General features: G+C 35.4%; 1 protein-coding gene across 3 annotated transcripts in view; it reads left to right on the forward strand.

Moving 5' to 3' along the window:
• LOC113501806 (dystrophin-like) overlaps positions 1 to 23,296 on the forward strand; it is a 357,412-nt gene that overhangs the window by 66,001 nt on the left and 268,115 nt on the right. The window contains exon 1 of one of the 3 annotated variants that reach the window (XM_026883069.1): positions 12,956 to 13,768. The exons of the other annotated variants lie outside the window; for them this stretch is intronic. Within the exon in view, the coding sequence (XP_026738870.1) occupies positions 12,971 to 13,768 (798 nt within the window). The 5' untranslated portion in view covers positions 12,956 to 12,970. Of the gene's footprint in view, positions 1 to 12,955; positions 13,769 to 23,296 lie in introns of those variants that run through there. 3 annotated transcript variants of the gene reach the window in all.

Consider the following 23,296-nt stretch of genomic DNA (forward strand, 5'->3'; position numbering starts at 1 on the left):
CAATTTAATTAATAGGAATACTAAACAGCCTCTTTTTATTATTTTCGCGGCTATCGTGATTGAATACTTTCACTTGTTAAGTGTCATGCTGTATTGGTTCAAGGTGTGAACTAAAGTTAACAGTTACTTCTTAAAGTTGATGTTGAATATGGGTCAACATTAATGTCTAAATTCACGTGGCATGGTGTCTTAAGTGTAAGTTACACATAGAAAAAACTTACTTGTGCGTATAAAAAAAATAGTTTATTTAAGAAACTATTGACTCCTATTACACTTTGATAGCCTTTTAACAGCCTATGTGAGAGTACAGTGTCGCCCTAGTGTTGTGCCTACCTCCGGGAAGGTGTGGGGTTACAGCTACTTCCGGAGGCTGTGGAGACGCCGGCGTCTCCGGAACTCTCGTCCCGGGAGACAACAAATTTGTGTGCCAAATATACTTATACGAAGTTCTGTACAAAGGAGTTTGTTAAAAAGTTTGCTATTTGTTTGAGTGTTTATAATGATGAGGAATTATAATATCAATGTGCTTTTGTGTATCAGGAAATCGTAATCGCTATAGTCGGTTCCAAATAACAATGTATGAAAGCGTTCGCAATATTATTTCACACGCATCCATTTTTTAAATTTAAAACCGCATTCCAATTTCGTTAAAGCTTAATGTTTAATTTAGACCACAAACAGACTTAATGAAACATCACAAGCCCAAAGTTGATCTCAAACAACGATCACCGCCTTAAATATTTTTTATTGAGGCCATCTCATAATTAACTAGTGCTTTATGCATCAGAATGAAAACAACGCAACAAAGTTAGAATATTTGATCACTCTTATCAAAAGGTTTTAATTTCTCTAATTGTAATAAAAGCTAGGATAAAATGACAAGTATTACTTAACTTGCATTAGCCGTGAAGGAGCAAACGTTTTGCGATATTTCCGTTCGTTTTAACAATATCCCTTAGATTGATTGCTGATTCTGTTTAAAGTTAGATACGATTCTAGGCTGGAATCTTACTTCAAAATTATTTTTTAAAACTTTAAATCTAAAAATTCCATCTTTTTGTGCCACATTTTCCAATTTTATAACCAGCCGTAAGGTTGTTGTTCAAACAGAGTATAGTTAGGTTAGACTAGTATGGAATTTTCGCTGTCATGCTGCTTTTGCTAGCTAGGTAATACAGTCGTCGTTATATTTTTAAACCGCTTCACTTCATTACATTGTATTTTAATATTTTATCCTGCGTATTACCCGTTTATATTGCTTTCTCTTTGTTTCATTTGTGTTCGGACTACATTTGCAGTTAAACGTGTAATTTGCGTAATGAAGTGTGTATAATGTATGTTATACAAGAATACGGGTTTATCCGTATGCGAAGTAAAACAATATTTTCTTTTGTAAATTTTGCTACGCATACCGTATGGGTCGGTTCCGAGTGACCGGGAATTATTAGCGGAAGGCCTTTGCCCAGCTTTTGAATCAGTGAGATATTTTAAAACTTCTAGTTTACTTAGCAACGTTAGTCAAAACATGTTATGTACTGTCACTTAACAATTAATATCTCGGAACTGAAGATTTGAGAGGCCTACTTGATACCTGACCATCAGCATATACTTAAGCTAAATCATTAAAAAAGATGTACAAAAGAATAGTAAAAAAATAATTTATTTCAACAAAATTATAGCAACTAAAACATCTAAAAGTGCTATAAATAAACTTATAAACACGACGCCAGAAACTCGATCCTCGGTAAAATTATAAACCATTAAATACCTTGACGAGATCAACTCTCGTTTCCAAGAAAAGAGCATGAAAGTCGGTCGATAATAACAGACCGCTTCAAATAACCCTTCGGGCAACATTAACAGCCTTCACTAGCCTTTTAATTTAACGCCTTCTAGAACAGTTAAAAATCCATCAAATTTAACGAACATTTATTAAGGGTTGATTTGTTGAAAGTTTGCGTAGAAATGTTGTAAGTCATTTAAAATCATACTCTGTTGAAACTGTTGAGAATTCGATCGTCCTTTGACATACAGTAAAAGTATCTTGAATATAGAAAGAAATATATTGGAGCATTAGTAACATTTTAATGTATACATTTTTTAGTGTAAAATGCAGCTTTGTAGTTTGTTTGTTAAGATAAATACAACAAGGGCAACGCTTGTCATTGCTGCCAAATATTGTAAAGGAGAGTCAACAGAAAACGGAAAAGGGTTAAATAGAAAAAAAAAGGTTGAAAAGGATTTAGTCATTTATTCCCTGTCGCTCTTTATTGACGACGTTAAAAAGTTAAAGAATCCTTGTATTTTAAAACATAAATAATATGATTTCAAATGGTCAAGAAAAATAATAATTCATTTTGAGTTGAAGTAATGTATCAAATTATTTCATCACCTTTTTCCGGTATTATTATTTTAAGTCACTTCTTCAAATCTACTTTCTATTTTACAGACTTTTTTTAATAATACTCAAACGCACCACAGCACATACAACCCAACTACATCATATCTCAACAAATTTCTACCAGAAGCCAACCTAAGAAGTGGGACAGCGCTCTACCGAGTGTAGAGCAGCATCCCTCTTCCACAACTGTAACAATACATCAGGATGTATCGGTTATCCCCAAGCAGTTATATCACAAACTTCGTCCACTCAACCATCGCCTTAATCTCGGATACCTCCGAAGTCTAGCGAATGGTTTTCTTTTAACATTCAATAACACTAAAAGTTTTATGTGTGTCCTTGTCCGCCGGCTGTAAACTTTTACTTATAGTAGGTTCAAATATAAGGACGTCACTTTTGAGATTAAAATTTGGATTAATAGAAAAGTTTCAGTCTAGGGTTTGATAGGCTTTTAGCTGTATGCCTAACTGCAGGTCACATCGAAAATTGCTGTTGATATGTGGGCTCTATCCTAGTCTACGATAAGTATTTGTGTGACCCACAAATTCAGGAAACAAAGGTGTTTATTAGGACCCGAATAAATAGTCCAACAAAAGCCACATAATGTTGACTTTTCAATTACCTTTGTAAATTATCTAGTGGATGAGATGTGTCAAAGCCTTCACCCATTGATTTAATGCAGGCTTAGAAATTAGATTACATAAAAAAATGATTTTCCTAAAAACTAAAATTTCTTTTTTATTTTATTTAAAAATTCACGTTTCTTCGAAAAGTTCTAAAACGCTTAGCTATATCTTAATCCTGGCTCACAGTCGCAGCATAATGTAGAGTTCAGCACAAATATTCTTCTCTCGGCGGTGAGGTAACAAATTTAATTTAGCTTGGAAATTGGCGCGTGTCGTTTGCACTTTCAGGTAGTTGACAAGTTTGTGCAGCGAACGCCAAGTGACGTAGTTAGCACTATTCAATGACTCGTGTTTATTACTTAGTAGAGTTTGAAGATAACTGCTTTTTATTGCCTGTTTATTTCTAGCCTTTGTTATTTTATTAAATCTAAATTACAATGTAAATATGCTGTTATACACATACAAGTTCGTATTTTATAGCTATTTATCTGCTATTATGCTTTAGCGACTAAAAAATGGATGGATTTTGTCAAAACTATAAAAAATATTGCTTTTTTTCAGTTTTAAAGTACTCAAGCCAAACGTCACACACAATTATGAGAGAGTAAAATTAACTGTTTTGTTTTTTTTTTTCATTAAAAAGAACTCGCAAACATATCTGTAGCGCTTTGAACTTAGTACCAACATCACGTGCTACTTACACACAATAATTATAAACTACATTAACATGCAAATGTGTTTAAGATTAAAAAAGAAACTCAACATCAAATGGCTTATTAAATACTCTTTACGGCGCAGCTCTGTGGGGTGCTATTGTCTCGCCGTTGCCATGGCAACGGGGTCTCTTACCCCGGGGCGCGCTGGACCCCGGCCCACGTTATTGTTGTAAATAGCGCTAATGGAAAACTATTTGTACTATTGTCTGGTCATTGTATTATTTTAGCGGTACAATGGCGGTATTTTTGGTATTGTAAGTAAGTTTCAGTGAATTTAGATTACTGGTTTAAATGATAATGGTTCGTATCTATTGTCTGTATCAATTTTCACAGGAAAGCGTTCTGAATTAATTCTAACCTCTATTATGTCACATAAAAGAACAGAAATAATGATCGAACATTAAGTAACTTTTGTTGTTAGCTATACTGATGTTTTTAGGTAGCCAAGTAACGTTTGTACAGGTAGCTACAAAAGTTAACGAATACAAAATTTAGACTAGGATACTGTAGGTACATGTCATTCTAATTAGTAGCTCCTGTTGCTGACTCTACCTGTCTGATTGTGTCATTTTACATCAAAATTTTGAAATATTTGTCTCACGTCATGAACTCGCTCTATAATAAACTTATATTGCAACGTTAAAAGTGACGTATATTAGTGCAGAACATCTGCGTTCCATTCCAGGAATATACGCGTGATATTCATGAGCTACGTTAATTACATTTTAAACAGCATAATTATGAATATATTAGCGCAAGATTAATGAGCTGCTACCTACCTACCGCCACCTTCTAATGCATAACCATTGTTGTTGAAAAGAGATACCGCTCTATATTTGTAGAGCTCTATTTCGCTCTCACAACTGTACTGAGAGGTAGTGGTACCCCCCACAGGGGCTGGTAACCTTTCTTGCCGTGTTTTTTCTGTAACAACCCAACAACCATTGTTTACTGTTTCTGCTCAAGATAATATTCTTGAGAAATATTTTAAAATGCTACTTTTATGCAGCTATAATACTAGAGAGCGATAAAAGGTTGACTCTGCATTCTTATATTTTCTTAAAATGCGTGCAGTTCTGCTGAAATATCTGGCCCAGATATGGTAGTTTAAACAGGTTTTGCATGAGAAAATATGGTAGGATGTGTGTGAGCTTTTTAGAGAAATATATGCCGTTATTCATTTCAACGTGAAATTAGGCATGTACAGTACCCTACTCACAGCAATAGGGATAATTTTCTCCTTTTAGATATCTACCTACTAAAGCTATCTCTACATCTAATAGTTATGAGAAACAACAATCATGTGTCGTCAGCTTCGACAATTATCGCCAACTTGTGTAACGACGTACGAACTTGTTCGTTAAGCAATCAAGTTGCGATAAGTTTTGTTAGCCCGGAATTGTTGTACAGGCAAGGATTGAATTGTGGAATCAAAGAAACATACCTGTGACTTGAATACTGCAACATACACAGGTCTATTAAAACAATTGTGTTGCAAATGTAGAGTGACTCTTCTGTTCTGAAATTTTGACCATTTGAAGTTGTTACTTGGAGGAAATTTATTGAATTTCATTCCGGAAGTAGGATTACGTTTGCATGTATTTTATAAACACAAGATTCTTATCAAAACCTGAAACAGTTAATCAGTTAAATCTTCTGATCTGAAATCCTCAATCGAAAACATCCGCGGCAGACAAACAAAGCCTCTAGCAAAATTTAAAATAAAATCCAAGTAATTGCAGCAATTAGAGTAATAATCAAAGTTCAATCTTATCAACATAAAGTTAAGATTTAAATTGTATTTATACACTATATATAGTCTATTTCAGATGTATTTATTTCTTGTAGCTCTCTTACCGATGTTTCGAGCACTTTCCAACGCCGTCCAATAATTGGGCCCTCGACTTGAGAACTGCTATGTATTTCATGTTTCTGAACAAATTGCGAGGAAACACAAGATCTTAGAATAAATCAAATCTCTGAACTTTGAAGCTTTATTCTTATTCAGCTTTTATTTGAATTGAATAAAAGAGAATGTTATTGAATATTTTAGGATTGGTTTGAGATGTTGTTTTTTGGTGACTATGTCTTCATCTAGATTCGAAAATTAGTTTAGTTTGGAAAACAGTATTAAAGTATTTGTGGTTTAGCTTTAGTAGCACGATTATTTTTTTCTTCCAGTGTGATTTAAATAAACTCAAATCTATCTTAGAATGGAAAACGCATTGTTCACAAATATGTTACACTAATTATACCTCTGATGGCCTAAATGGATAATTGTAATTTTTTTTTCTAATTGCTATTACTATAAAACCGAGCAGTAAATTATGCTCAGAATATATCGATAAAACGAAACAAAATATAAAATAGAAATAATTTACACTATCTACGAACTCTAAACAACACCATGACACGGCATTATAACATAAACTGAAGTAAACACATTAACGTATAGTACAAGAGGTGTAACCAACATTCCTTACGTTATCAAAGGCAGTAATCTCATACGAGTTAGACAAAGGCTCTCGGACAATGTGCTCCCCGAAGCATGCTCGGTACAATCTTAAACAGCCTACATTCGTCTTTGTCGATTGCCAACGCAATTACGTATCGCAGAGACCGCTAGATTGATTACACATGTATCTGCTTAGGTTTCGATATTTGGTTGCCATGGAAACGGAAGGCCTGTTTACACGGGGCAACGCTAAGCTCTGAAACCTGACAACTTTATGCCGACCACACGTATATTCTTAGCGACAGTTTTGTTTGCGCTTATGCACTTAACATTGTACATATGTTATTGGTGAAACCAAATATTGGTTTGATGGTTTTTGAATTCGGTTATAATTCTGGTTTGCGCAAGCCCTTTATACAAACCTGTATACTGACGTTGTTGACAGTGTATTGCTCATACCTAACTGTCCTATTTTTTTGACAAGACCGTGTCATCAGTCTTTTCTTGCAAGAGGCATGCACAAGCATAACTGTGGTCAAGCGGTAGGTGAATATGTACCTCTTAGGCGTGCCTATGTACCTCTTTAAACTCGGGTAACAATTGTTTGGATACAAAAACGGGACGGGGTTGCGTTGTTTCGAGTACAAAAAGGCCAAATCAGAAGAATATTGACTTTTTCCATTTAATTTCTTTAATGTGTTTTAATTATCTGATGTTCGCTTCAGTAATTAAGATCGATTTATTACCACATAATAATTTTATCTGATTAATTCAGTAGAAACATTTATTTTTATTTTAGCTTTACTCTTTTGTATAATATTTTTTACTTTTTATATAATACTAGCTTTTCGCCCGCGGTTTCGCCCGCGTCGAGGTCGGTTATATCGCGTTTTCAAGAGAACTCTTCAAAAGTAAGGGATAAAATCTATCCTATGTTCTTTCTTAAGGTCAACTCTATCTCTGTACCAAATTTTATTAAAATCAGTTCAGTGGTTTGACATGAAAGCGTAACAGACAGACAGACAGACAGAGTTACTTTCGCATTTATAATAGGTATTAGTGGGGATTATGTGTAACATTAATATTGTTTTCTTTTTCTCGTTTTAAGATATCACTTTATTGTAATTTCTATTCTTGCTAAATAATATATTTTATAAACAGTATCTTAGATGATAAATTATGTTTCCTATGACAGTGACTATGAAAAATTACCTTTAGTAAATTGTAAAATATTGAAGGTACTCTTACCGCCAGCTGTTAACGCCCTTTGTACAATCATTTTATATTTTTAACGGATCAAAAAATATTTTTCAATTTTAATTCGATTAAAATTTTTGTCTGTTTTTTCTCCATTCACATATATACCTACTAAGACTTAGTATAAAGGTATCACATAGTTCTCAGCACTCGCTCAGTAATTTCCCCAAACTGCTCTCAATTTTCTTCATTACCATTGATAAACCATCGGAGCCCTAAGCCCCGAATTCGCACCGGTGTTCATTTAAAGATATTGCAAATTGACTTACGTCTCACCACCGTACGATTTACTTTCAAAGTTAAATCCGAATTGAGTGCCTTTGCTGTCGGCCCAAGGGGCTTATTTGAATTATATTAAATCATCATTTGGGCACTATTTGCCAAGGAGGCCGCATTAGCCGCGGTATACTTGGCCTTATAATTTATGTGCAGAATAGGTTACTGATAAGTATGGGATCGGGGAATGTGGTGTGCCTTTATTCAATTGTTAGAATCTATTGTTTGGGCTTAGTGTTTTACAATTGGCCGTAGGCGTAAATTGTATTTAATAATCATAAATGTAATTTTGCAATCTTTGATTCTTCACCGCCGACGGAATGACCCAAAAGGAAATGTTATGAAAGTTTTACGTGACGAAAACATTGAGCGATTTCAATCTAGCTTGTTTTAATTAAAGGTAAATAAAATTATGTGCGAGTGTTCTAAGACATTTTTGATAAAAATCGGTTTAGCAGTTTAAAATTGGTAGTGTGTTAATGTCTGTTTTTTTTCTATGTTGGTTGATAATTTATTCAGGTTAATTCGTAAGAATAAAACTGCCTTAAAACCATAATGAATAAAAGTCTTTTACAAATAAAACCAACCATTTCTGTGACTTCAAAACATATCGGACTATTAATGCCACTAGTTATATAAAAATGATAGCTATCAACGAGATCACTAGTGATGTGGTCGTTAAAAACTATCGATATGTCGATATATCGATATCGGATACCGAAGTGGTTAGCGAAGCTTTTAGTATAATTTAAATGTTTTTTATTATTGGATGTATTGCAGAGCCAACTAAGCGTAACAGATAAAATTCGTGTTTATTTGTTGTGAACTGTCAAAACTGAAATTGAACGATATGCAGCCCATTTGTATGATCCTTCGAATGTATTTTGAAGTGAATATAATATGCGTGAATACTGGGAATGTAATAGAATATTTTTACAACTATGCTGTTACAATCGAATTGCATGTGTTGTGTTGGTACTATATTTTTTTTTGTTAAACTTTAGAGTTGAGCTATTTTGTCGAGTGTAGTCTAACTGAAATTGAAAGCAGTTGAGCTGTCTGTTGTCTTGAAATCATAATTTATCCAAATGTCAATTACAATTTGCAAAGTGTCCAAAAAATTTCGGGGATAGCACTCAGCCTGAGAATATTACTTAGACCAGTGCCAACAAGAGTTTAATGAAATATATCTTAAAAAAAATCAAGAGAGGCTCCTCAAAACCTTACCACATCACAACACGTTTGAACGTTACTAAATACCAAATTATAATTAGCATCCAACAATTATTTGAAACAAGCAAACTTGCGATAGTTTCGAACAGTTGCTAACTATCGGTCGTGTTGTCACACATTCCGGGAATAGTTGGGACGACGACAGACGTCGATGTGTACACGATGCGGGACTGCCTTTAGTGATGTCACCGCGCGGAACTTATCTCCCGGGCACGGGATTTGATGTACACAGTGTTTACATTCGACGTTTGTGGAGGTAGGATTTAGCACAGTCGTGTAGTGATTTGTAGGTGACACAGAAATTCTGAGCTGTCAATAAAGCTTGTTAATACATGTCTTGATATGATACTAAGAATAATTATGTTTTTTTTTCATTTTTCACTCTGCCCGGTCAATTGCTGTTTTTACCCATTTTTTGCTGTATAAATCTAGTTCGTTTTAATTCAATTATGAACTCCTGCCTTGTAGAATAGACTTACTTTAAAGTAAAATAAGAATTAAGAATATTATTGTCTAACTAAACAAACTTAGCTTATTAACTGTGTCTGCCTCTCCGCCTCTACCTTCTATTGGTCTGAGTACTTCTTTTTAGCTCTTCCTCATTCTCCGTCGATTTTTTAATCCTTTCATTAGATAAAAATTACTGTACGTATTACGAAATGATGTGAGTTATCAAATAACCACTTCTTAATTTTTGTTAAAAACACTACCCACCAAATATTAAGCGTCGTTTAATAAATGTTTCATAATAAAATGTTAGGGCGTGTTGGCGGCTGCCCGAAAGTCTGTGGCAATTATCCCACTTACATAAACATTCTTGCTAAACTTGGAATATTAAAAATTTCTCCCCAAAGTCGAAAGTATCGACAAATAAGTGGAAACTTTCCCGTTGTTTCACAGCCCTAGTAGGAATTCTGCCCAGTGGGCCGATTATCCCTTTTCTCGAAGCCAAATTGATTTATAGTTTCATATGAAAATTGCGTCTCACACATTCCTAATATCGTATTAAGGAATTACAAAGATATACGGAACCGGGGCATTTTTGGCTTGACGCCCTTTGATCTCGGGAATCCCTTTCCTCCCTTGATTTTGTTTATGGGTGGATTAAAAAAGGATTCTCTTTGAGACTTTTTTTACTTAGGACGTGGTAAGGGATATGGACGCCGTGTTTATCCTCGACGATGTTTAATAAAATATATGAAAATATAGAGCTTAGCCCCGAACACGCTTTTACCGAGGATGGGATGAAAACGCCCTGAAAATTGTGGGGTCTTCTAAAAGGAAAATAATATTCGCACTCCATGCGAGGGGCTTTCATAAGTATTACTTAGTAGGCGCGTAATTACTCTACAATATTCCTTATTCCAAGTCAGGCACTGTACATTGTATTTTGAGTCCCTGAAGCCATTAATATAAAGTCAGTATAATGCAGCAGGCTCCCGGCAGGCTATGAACTCTGAACGATCGATCGTAATTTTATTTGGAATCAGAGCTGCAAACGACCTGCTAAATTTAGATAAATGGGTTTTAGACGGTAAACAACGCCGAATATTCAAGTCTGGCTAAGATTTTAGGCTATTAGATACCCCGGGGTAGTCTCACCTCGAATCAAAGATACGAGTCATTGTTGCATGTTTATGTAATTTTGTAAGCTTAATTGAGAGGTCAAGTTATGTTGGTCTTCTAGGCGTGAGAGATAACTTGATGTGGATGCTATAGCTTAAGTCTTTAAGACGCTTCTTCACACAGTATATAAAATAATAAGTTTATAAAGCATTTTAACTCTGTTGTATTGAGAACATTTTTTAGCAAACTGACAGCGAATATACTCGTTTCATCCCAAATTGCAATTTCATGTATTTCCACACTACCAAACATTAAATGCAACTAATACAATTCGCAATAATTTTAAGTTTGCCGCATAATAGCCTTAATAGAGTAGGATTCAGCCGTCAATTACAATTACAAACTATTATCAGGTCTAATGGCGATAATGTTCGTAATATCATTAGTCCGAGGTGCTGTACAGTGGCGTCAACCGCAACGATATTACCCAACTCGCAAATGCAATGCCATGACCAATGCTAAACCTTGTTTCGTGTCAGAAGTCCTGCCCCTGTAGTATGATCTAAACATATAAAACAATATTAAATCAATGTTATGCAACAGTGGAATGTAGAATTCGAAAAATAAATAATATACAACAATTGCAAAATGATTGCTGTTGCATTGCAAGTTAGCTAATATCGCAGCTGAAATAGTTCACTATACGGGCTTGTGAACAGTTACGCGGTGGTTGTTGCCCACTGTGTGATAGTCGTTGACAATTACGATAGATAGTGTATATACAATAACTGTTCTTACTAGTATTTTAAAAATATAATTATTTTGCTATAATAGCTTTTAATACGAACTTTCTCTACGACTGTTTAACCAGTAGTGAGATAATTGACTAAGTAGTGTAGCCGAGTGGTATAGGTCTTCACACCAACCTCACTGTGCGTGCCGTGTCGCGGATTCGATTCCTTAAGCCAAGCGTTTGTGTAACTCACGAATACTTGTCCTGAGGCTGGGTGTCTTTGTACATGTGATTTGAAGGTTCGTGAAAGCCCGCGATACAATGATTCAATTCCTTCGTGCTGGATGCTTTTTTAACTGCTAATTCATAGAACATCAAATTAAAACACTGGATTATACAAAGATATTATTTAATTCACGATACGTACAAAAATCGCCTTCTTTCAAAACCAACATGTTTAAAAATTGCTTTCCATTCTTAAACATCTTTAAAACCAATCAATACTTAGACGGATCAACATTGGAGCACGTATCGAGCGCCATTAATCCTTAAAATAACCCTTCCGATGCCCGCCTATTTATAACAGGCCCTTAAAAATCGGTATCGGTTGAAAACCGAAATAACAGCACTTGAGATGCATTACAGCCAATCAAGGAACTACCACGATCTCTGAACGTAAGTGTTGTTGCATTGTGGAAGTGAGACAGCACTCTACATTGTTTATAGTGCTGTCTCGCTCTAATAACTGCAACAGTCTTATTTTGTTAGTTGGTGGTAGCCCCTTAGAGTTCGTTGCATCCACTTCAGTACTTTGGGCAGTCGAGTTGTTTTATCAAGAATAGCGTGACGCAGGCGATTGGAGAGATTGTGTTTGAACATCTTAGAAATATGGTTTTGTTTGTTTTACTTTTCGCTTGCTTTGGAAGCTTGTAAATAACTTGGTTTTAGAATTTTTACGTCTTTAGTACATTGGTTCTGGCCTGAATCAAAACTTGTTTCGTGAACGCACACGATTAAAGTTTTACAGTTTATCGCAACTAAACCTATTTTAAAACTCCTATTGAATACGAAACTCATTCCAAACCAACCAACAATGCAATTGTTTGCTACCACATTTTTTTATATATTCATTTTAATAGTTGTTGACCAGGTATAATGTAGTGCTGTAAATCATAGCTTTAGTGCGCGTCGATAGCGCGGCGGGCGCGGCGCCGGCGATATGTCAGCGTGACCCCCGCTGCGGGTGCTAGGGCTCGCTGCAGTCGCACTGGCCAAATGAGGCTAGCCTCGGTTAATAAAAAAATATATATATTATATCTTTTTCTTTTTAATCTACCTATTCATTTTTTTGTGATACACGTTAAATATATGCACAATAATAAAAAGGCATTGTGAAAAGTATTCAATATTTACGTTTATGTCGTAACATCACATGTGAAATAGTCAAAGTATCGTTAAAAAACTTTAAGAGCGACGTTATTTTTTATAAATTCATTAATAACACATAGTACTAAAAACTTTATTCCACGCTTATATACAGAGAAATTGACAGCTAGAGATTAACCATCCGGCCGTCACCATTGCGAGCCAATAAACAACATCATCGAACTCGTTACAAACAGCAACACACGCGTAACTCACGCACGTCCGTAGCGAGCGGGCGCCGGCTGAAAAACTCGTACACAAACCAAAACAGAGAGTGCGTCGATGCAGAGACGGGACGGATGCAGCGTCGCGACGCCAGTCGACCGGCGGACGCCGCGCGCGACGCACGCCGCGCCATGTGACGCGCTGCCGGGACAGGCCGCCATGACCGAGGGGGCGGCTCGGCCCAGGCCTCCGCCGCCCCGCAAGCCCGACTCGCTGGCGCTCGCGTGGCCGCGCTGGGATGACCCGCCGCCGCCTGCACCCGACACGCAGCGTCCCACGCCCGCACAACTTAAAGACTTCGATGGCTTTAGTCCGTACACGCCGCCGAATCCGATACAAAACGACCGGCGTCCGCGACGACCTCAGAGCGTAGTCTCTCCGAGACCCCCAGTGAACCATTTGGCGAGGAGGCCGCACTCCATAGGCTCGGTGGACGATGAGTGGGGCCCGGTGCCGCTGCTACAGCCGGTGCCGCGCCGGCCGCGGCCCGTGCCCGGGGCCATGTCCACGCTGCCGCGCGCGACCCTGCTGCCGTCCTCTAGAAGTGACTATCAGTTGCAAAGACCGGCGATTATGACAAATGGTTATGGCGCTGTGCCACCGTCCACGTCCAGGCGGCTCTCGCTGCCCGGCGGGGTGCAGAACCCGCCGAAGACATCAGCTACGTTCCACGGGCTGTCGGCGCTGGTGGGCTCGTACCCTTCGCTGGGCACGCCGGGCACGCCCAGCACGCCGGCGGCCGTGCGCGAGGCTGTGCGACACCTGCTGCAGCAGCCTCGCAATGGCTTTCCCATCATGGACCAGAAGTTATCACTGTTCATCGAAATCCTCGACGCTCAGGAAAGGTTCTCACAGGTACGCGAGTGTTACTGAAATAGCAGATTAAAGAGAATCCTCGCAGATAAATCTGGCTTACACGATACAATTTGTGTTTACGCACATTTATTTTGGTGACATACATTTTATTTCTTGCGATATTTACATGGAAATTGTAACAAAAATATTTAATGTATGAGCGGATATAAGAAAAAGGTCACCGTTTATTAAATAAACGCGAAACTCGAATGCTATTCGTGATATTCGTAAAATTGAAATGATTTCCAGAATGTTGTGATAGTGTGAACAATAAAATTAATTGGAAGTCATTACTGGAATTAGCGCGGGCCGATGAAGCCGCCGACCAAAAAATTAATTGTTCTGGGAATGATGATGATTATTTAACACGGCCACATCGGTTGTTTTAGGAGGTAATGCAAATTTGGGTCGTGTTAGGAGTTAACTTTGTAAGTGTCTGAGGAAGTTTGCGTCTGTCTCAATCATCCCTCCGCAAGAATTTATAATGTTTACAATGTTATTGAATAATCCAATACAGCGAGTTCGGAACTCGAGTGTGCCTGTCTCAAAGAGTCGACACTTCAAACTTTTTAGGGAGCTTTCGAAAATCTGAAAATTCTTAGAAGATGTTTGGGAGAGGTGTCTCTACCTTTGTATTACACGAGTATATTGTGTTATGTTTTGTGGTGTGTTAAACGTGTTAAGTGTAGGTTGTGGGATACTCGCTCATAAAACGTGAGAGGAGCATTTCAGACGCGTGTCTGTACGTAGCGACTCGTAGCGACTCGTAGCGTACGTAGGCATGCTTTGACTGCATACTGAGGGATATTTCGTTACGGTAGTCAAGTTTCAGTATTCTGTTAGCAATGCGGCCCTCACGGGTTATGCACTGGGATTCTATGAATAATGGTGGAGGAATATTAAGTGCGAATCGCTTAAGGCTTTTGTTGGTATGAAATATCGTTGGCGCTACCAAATGTTGCGAATATCACATTAAATTTTGAATTATCTTTGACCCAACTTTAACATATTATTTGGATTAATATTCTTATCCAAGTTACACAATATAAAGAGCACAATTTCAAGCAGTTCTAATTTAATTAAAACCTTAAATACAATTAAAAAGGCTTACAATTGTCTGCAAACCGAGAATCTAATAACAAGGGTAAAATATACCTTTAATCCTGTTTCAACATAATAACTGACGCCGGCATCACGCACAATTCAAAGCCTCTTTTAAGGCTTCTATTGGAACCCCATTACAATTGCTAGCAATTAAAATAATGTCTTATTCAACCCCTCACAATAACAGGAACGTTTGACACGAATATTGAATTCAATTAAAAAGTATGTCTACTGAAACACTCAAGGATGAATGAGGTTGAAACCGCCCAGTATTGTGGGTTGAATTTCATGGCGCCCACTCGACCCCGTTTTTAAGAGTCTTTTGTTTCAATATGAAAAATTACTGAAATGTTGATGCGGAAAGAATTACATCTCAGTTCGTGATGTTCATTAAAATTGTGGATGAGATTTATTATGACTAACAACTTCGGTTTAATTGATGATTAAAATACTTTGATAAAAGATAAATAAAACTCTTGTTATTCGCACACAACGACGAACTTGCATGTTCATAAAATTGATCGGCTTATTATCTTGTACATTTTAAAAAACAATGTGCATTTTGTATCCTGATGCTACGGAACTTCTCGCGTTTATATTAATAGCAGTACGAGATATATTTTTGATATTAATAGTAAAAGTTGTAGTGAACTTCTGATCTTCCCTGGATCAAATTAATCCTTTTATCCGAGATGTAAAATTTTCAAGGATGTGCTTTAAATTCAGCAACAAACTCCCCTCCACTGAAGACTTAGCATTTTATTCTTAGACTAGAACTAATTAAATAACTTGATTCTCATTCGCCAGGAAAGGCTTAAGAAACCTTAATTAAGACGAGTCTTAGAACAAAAGGAAGATATTCAAAATAATAAATTAGGATTTATTGTTTTTGATATCGTTAGGTTTTGTGAAGATTATTGTCTAGTGAATTTTGTTATTACTAATTATAAAAATATATTAAGTTATATTTTGTTTAGAATAAAATGGATGATGACAAAAAATCAATGTATCTACGCATAATATTTTGTGGGAGAAGAATAATGGCTACATTATAATCCTGAGTTAAAGTTAAGGAAAACAGAAAACAACTTCAGCTTAAACCTAGTTCACAGTCGCTATCTTCAGTTTAACCCAATAACTCAACATTACATACCCTAAGTTACTGGTACTCTGTAAAGTTTTATAACTAATTCACATCAAGAACCATTCGAAATGAAATAATAACACGAACTTAACTAATAAAGTTATAGATTTGACATGAATAAGAGTTATATAACATCCAACATCCATGATTTTAATATACCCTGGCGTAGAGTGAGTCGGTAAATCGTAGCGTTACGTAGTACCGTAGCGACGTAGACGCGTAGCATGTGCTACGAATAGCCTATAACTATTTTACTCGGGTTTAATGTTTTTCGAATACTCGTACATTTTCTGGGGATTTCTGTTACATTGTATGATTTGTGTGTTTTCTAAGAACGGGGTAGGCAGGATTCTAGTGTCGAAATTATGAAGAGTAAGGCAGTTGAAAGTGTATCTTATCACTACGCCCTACTTTTTCATATCGTATACAGCCTCCATTAAAACCCTTCGTAACTGAAACTCGGTCAGAGCAATATTACATACATTCTGAAACAATTAGAATCCGGTTATTAGTTGTAACTTTATTATTACTTTACTTAGAGCTTTTATGAACAAAGTTTTTTTGTGTTTCCCAAAGTTTTCTTATTCTTTATGTTAATACGCAGAATTGGATTAATTTATTTGTGTGTATATGTTGAAGGGAATAGTGGTTAGTATGTAAAAGAAAAAATCTCTTGAATTTAACTATGATTTTATTATGATTTAATATCAATAACCGAGTTAACGGGAAAATGGCATATTAATGGTCACTTTTTGCATTCAAAGTCACGAACAAAGTAATTACTAAGTAACACAAGTGTACAATATCTCTGTCAGTTGTTCTCCTAGATTTGAGTTCAAGTCCCAGTTGATTCATACATGTAACATGTAATTTTCAGCATCGTGCGTATTGTTTGTTTCAGACTGTTTCAGGCTATTTCAGAACAATACTGCAAGCTTGAAAGTTATTACACTGACCTGCTTTCAGTAATGACTAAAGTTTCCTTACTTGTTTTTAGTCTTATATTTTCTTGTGTTTTAGGTCTAATATTCTATATTCATTTTAGTTTTTCCTGAAACCTAGGCCGGAGACTAATATTTTAAATCTATTTTCCTTTTACCTTTCAATACTTATTAGATGGATTATGAGAGACGATAATGGATTTTATTTTATAGGTCATTCATAATTACTTTGAGAGATTTTTCTTAAAATACCTTTTGAGTAAAATCTCAATTTAATTTAATTATAAGACTAGACTTAGAAAGTTAATTTCACATCAAGTCAAGAAATGAAAAAAATGTTTTAAGATAATCGCATAGCGACTGCCCAAACTGTCCAGCGACTGGCTCCAGCGTTTGACAGTCATTGTCTTTATATTATAATAAGTCAGTATCATTATTTTTAAAACTGTATGTCTTACATCACATCTCTTACATATTCTTGTAAAATTTTGTTTTCAATATACTTAGTCGCTGGATCAATACAAGGTTGATCAGATCACCCCAAAAAACTTTAAGACAATTTGATCAATTTAAGTTTTATAGATTTAATACAAACTACATAAATTCATACATCGGTTATGTCTCATTTTGTTTCTCTCTACAAGTACAGTCAGCAGCGAAAGTCGATAACGAACGCAGAATTGCGACTTAAGTTGTCTTGCTGACCCTACATAATATTTCCGCTCCCATAGCCTTCAGAGCCTCCGTAGCCCATAGCGTAAGGCTTTGCAATAAATATTGATGAATAATAAACTTGTACCGCGAATGTCAGCTGCATTTGGATACCGCCATGAATATTTGAGTGCTCCGCTTATTTGGATGCAGTTTCTGTTTTAGTTTTATCTGGTAAATAGATACGATTTGCTGTTTATATGTATTTTGTATTATATCGAACCTTTTTCATATATCATAACGCGTACATCGTGATTGATCGATACAGGTCTCGTTTTAGAAACTGCCTTAGAGAATATCTTTGGAAGAAATGTGACGGAATTCATGTATTTAAATAAAAGTATCCTTTCATACTTTAAATTTTTTAGTAACAATAACCTTTGTACTTACATAAAATTTTTGTATACCTAACCTTGATAAAAGTTTAACCAAACCGATGTATTAAATCATCATTAATTTAATTATTTATCGATCCTTATTATATTATTACATCAATTTTAAAAAAATAACTCACATAAAAAATATAGGTACCTAATACATGAAATCATGAAAGACGCCTTAGCAAATATTTCCCGTCGAATAACCAGAAGTTATTTCATCCACCTGTCCACAAGGGGATGAAAAAAGTCAATATTATGTCGGGGGGCGGTTTGTTTGTCCGACTTGCTAAGAAAACAGCGAGCGCTGCCCCGTGAGCACGGCCGCGGCAATTAGACGCCGATACCCGCTTTACACTTTACGGAAAGTGGGTTTTAGATGTCTTTAGTCTTAAATTGTCACGGAATTTAAAGTGTGGGTGTAGTTTGTGATTTGCGAAGTATTTCTATATTTTTAGAAGAGAATAATTCCGATCATTCCCATACAGTTGTGGACAAAGTTTGAAAGCCCATAAATTTGAAATAAACGACGTCTCATCTAGGCCTTTAACAGGACTAAAACAATAGGTTTGATTCCAGAGGCAGGAAAAAGTTCAAGTCTATTTTGTGGATAAGCTAATATATTTATCTCTTAAACAGTGACTACACACACAGAAAAACAACTAAAATCTTAATTCGAAAACTCAAATTAAATTCGAAACCGAAAGACTCCCAAATACAGAAAGGACTACCAGTTTTGAATAAACAAAAATCCATTTTAGAAACGTACACTATACAACAATACGCTTGGTATCGTCGTCATATCGTGTCCGTATCGGTCCCTGTAACGTGGAGCTCTCTTGCTAAAAGCAAACTTGACTTTTTCTATTTTGTTTCGTTCCCAGTTAAAATTAGTGCGCGTTTTAGCGGTCCAACCGCACGCGAGCCCCTCATATGTATCAACATTGCCTATTATCTCGCTTGTTAAGGCTTGTGGAACGTGTTTTGAATAAGTACTTTTATTATTAATGTGAATATTTAGATGGACAAAATATACTTCGATTATAGGTCGTAATGATTGAACAGTGAAAAGCAATGTTTTTAAATATGACAGTTAACTAATACTGCTGACAAAAAATTGATTTAAACTTATATTTATTTGAGTTTGTTTGTTCGGTAGGACGCGATAATCTCAAGACGTGCTGGTTGTAATTAAACAATAGTTTATTTCTTGTATTTAACATTAAATGAAGAAGGATAAAGGCTCGATAACATCACACAGCAATGCGCAATGGGCGTGCGAAACCAAATGACTTTCTAAGTACCAAATAAATTGTATAATGACAATAAACTTTGCTTAGTTTGAGACTCGATGACCTTGTATTATATAGTTTCTAACGTGTGATAAAATAACTTTGTAAAATATTCAGTTCTTCAAGATAATGTCGAGTTTATCTTCATTATAAGTTTAGTAACAATCCAACTATCGCAAGATATCTGACTCTCGACAATTTATTATCTCGTTAAGATCTCACTGAACTTCGTCAAGTGAAAAATTAAAATTTCTTCATCCACTGAACTTTAGTCCTTTGATATGGTTTTTATATATCTTCACGCTTGCTTTGCCTTGGGGGGTAATCGGATGTATTACTGTAGTGTTTATGCACTCTACTGAAAAATTTGAAAAATTCCAGTGAGCTGGATTTGTCAGTGATTTAATCGTTATGAAAATTACCTATTTAGTATTTGTAGTACACTGTTAATATACATATTTCTATCAAACTGTTGCATTTGAAATGCACTTTCCTGACAATTTATATTAATTACTATTATCTTTTGTTTCAGGTAAGATAATTAAATATGAAAAAACAAGTTACGAGATACTAGATAAACAGAACATTGCCAGTAAGTACTTCCTTATTAATGAAAGCGGAATTTTAATTTGTCAAAAGTTGAAATCCGGCCCAAACTGTAAATTACGTATCTAGCAAAATCGACGAAAAAGAATCTACCAAGTTTGCTATACTGCGTATCAATTTAACTAGACGCATTACTCCAGAGACTTGTTCCAGTAACGAATAGTGACATCACTATCTAAAACCCATCCAAACAAAACGCACTCAAACAGAAAAAGAACATCACAAATGTGACTCTTACCGTCACTTGTACCACAATGAAGTCATCACGCCATGTTTGTTTACCATCGTGCCCATACCAGCTCGATACTTGGCAGAGGTCCACGCGCCGGTGCCAAAACTCACACTATTTAACAACATGAGCTATACTCACGTAATGTGGGCTTGACGGAGGTGGCAGTGCTAATTATTGTATTTTTTGGGCCTGCAAAAAGGCTGGAATTTCAAAGTTTAAGTAAATATTTTTGTAAAATTTAAGGTAGAGTTCGGATACCGTGAAGGTTTATTCTCGGTAGTGCATGTTAGGGAATCGTGGAAAGATTTGGAAAAGATCTTTGCCCAGCTGTGGGAAACGAAACTAAGGAAATAAGGTTCATATCTGTCTCACAGTTGTATAATACATATATTGTGGTAAACTGAACTCATTGCTACTAAAGTGACTCTCATCGAAACAGTAGAGTTTCCGTAATTTTATAATTATGTTGGCAAAACAATCAATGTCAATTTAGATCTCATTCAAAATGTATCGTGGGCTACAATAAGTTCAAAGTGTTTTTAATATTACATTTTGTTATTTTCGTATTATTTTATAAAAATATTAATAGTCGCAAAAAATCGTTGAATTTTTATCACAGCATTCCAACACCGTTTTGCATATTATGAACCCAAATTGATAGTAATAAACTATGTATGCAAATAAAAAAAAACGTTTCTCTCTGTTCATAATACGTATGTTATTGTTGTTTATTACTTAAACGGTGCCCGAGAGGGGGCGCTAATAAAATTACAGGCAAACGTGTCGCGAATATCTGACTGTATGGAGTGAGAGTTTTATATACTTTTGTTGTTTAGGTTATTGTGGATATTAAATACGTAACAGTGGGTTTTCAAAGGTGGTTACTAAGTGTGATGAGATAATTCAATGATTACAAAAGGGCATGGATCATTGTCTTAATTAATTTGGAGATTTTTCATTGAATGAGTGTCTTATCAAAAATAACCTTTTAGATCTCAAAATTTTGTTGAGTAAATAAGTTAGTACCAAATATATAATAAAGAAGGTTACAACACTCTTGAACGTTCCAACGAAGTCCAAAGTTTAAAGAAATAATAATAAAATAACAATGAAAACTTGACAATAAAACAAAAAAATATGACTTGTCTCGAGAGTATAATGTCATTAAATAAGTAATTTAAAAGACAATAACTCTCGATCATTTTTTATTTCGACACTTCATTTCTTATGCCCAATAAAATCATTTGATGCCTTTAATTTATAATACAGAACAGTCTTTAAACAAAATTGAAAGAAAAAATACAACATTTGTTTTTAAAATAATGGAATTATGTTTACACAAAAAGGCGTCGAGGTACTAAAGAAATTTGGACCTTGTCTGAGTGCAATAGGTTTGGTTTTTAATTGTGCGGTTATTTCTAATTACCATATTGAGCAGGTAGGCTGGTGATTAATCATTGGTTCGTAGTTAAGCTTGGTTTATCTCGGATCGATCTCCGTTTAACGAATATTACCAGCCAGTAACCGTCCGGTAACAATGGCGTCTCATATAGAAAAGCAAGGGGAATTTATCACAGACAATTATTGTTCACTGCTCTGAATCTAATTTGTTAAAATACATTTATGAAGAGTTATTTGGTTCATACCAGAGTTGATGTTACCTTGAATGTAGATGAAAAAAATGGCATAAAAATTTACATGTATATGTAGTATGTTCGAATATAAAAAAGAAAAACTAATGAAAGCATTAACTAGCAACTGTAAACATTGCTCCTGGATCTAGTTACAGAATTCTAATCTGGTAACAAGTCTTTATTTACACTCGCTCACGATATAACTGTGATGTTTTTGTTTGAAATTGTATAAAAACTTCAAAGGAAACATTCCACCGTACATCTGTTTTTACAACATTAATATCTTTTGTGCAAAACAATTGCTGGACGAACGCCAACCTTATTACTACGTGTTAAGGTTGGGATTTTCAAAGCTGTGTTTTTTGAGGTGTTAGAGTAAAATTGTGGATCTAAAGTACAGTCTCCGAAAATGATTCCCAATTACTAGTGTCTCCACATCTTGTTCCTCTTAATGCCTTTGTGAGGAGGGAATTAAAAAATAATACGCGTCTCGTCCCGGTTTGATTAAGAGCTTTTTGTTAGGAATTTATTGCGAACGGATCACGGAAATGTAAATTGGATTTATGCTGGTAGATGTATTGTTCAAAGAATTTCGTATTTGAAGTACCTTAGCACCGTTTTTATTTTCGTTTTTACTAAAACAAGTAGGTTTGTGCTAATAATCCAAGTAGTATATTGAGAAAGTACTGAGAATGAGACAATGAGAATTACTTAATAGCAGTTTCTACAAAACCAAAATATCAGATGACTTTTAAAAACTTTTAGAAAAAGAAATTAATTTCAAAGCTTTTCCCCCGCCAAATACATTTCATTCATTCAGAAACACGAAAAAAACCTATCAATATCCTCGATGTTAAATAACGAACAAATTCCCAATAATTTAGACGCCGAAACATTTTTTGTGTGTAAAAAACCGGATAACATGTATACAAGCGTAATGATCCGTCCACAATTTTGGTTAACTCATCGCTCCAGACCAATCACCCAAGACCTCCCATACCCCTCTCGCATCCTTTAATTTCTTGTATCCCGGGGGGGGAACGTTCAAGATGTAGAGGTCAAAGTAAACTGGTTGGTATGTAACAAATTGCGTAAACAAGTTTAGTGGGAACGTCAAAACAAGACTGATGTACTTTTAACTTCGATACTTAGAACATTAAGACGTATTTTCATCACGATATCTTTAAAACGATTAATTTATTTTTAATAAAGTTACTTCTTAACAGGTCTTATTTGTCATAATAATATTGAACAAATCAAGAATTAAGGAAAATATATTACATCCCAATCTATACAATTAACATCCAAGACAAATTCACACAATAAAACACAATATTTCAACCTTTTCAACCACCTCATTTATACCAGATAGCACTTACTTAAACGCCCGCATTCGACAAGTGAAACTAACATATTTCTAGGTTTTAAGTAAATTTTCAGGCTTCAGGTGCAGGTAATGTATTGCAGTAGAACTTGTTCTGCATGAG

The sequence above is a fragment of the Trichoplusia ni genome, chromosome 16 (assembly GCF_003590095.1).
Source record: "Trichoplusia ni isolate ovarian cell line Hi5 chromosome 16, tn1, whole genome shotgun sequence".
In the NCBI taxonomy this organism is placed as follows: domain Eukaryota; kingdom Metazoa; phylum Arthropoda; class Insecta; order Lepidoptera; family Noctuidae; genus Trichoplusia; species Trichoplusia ni.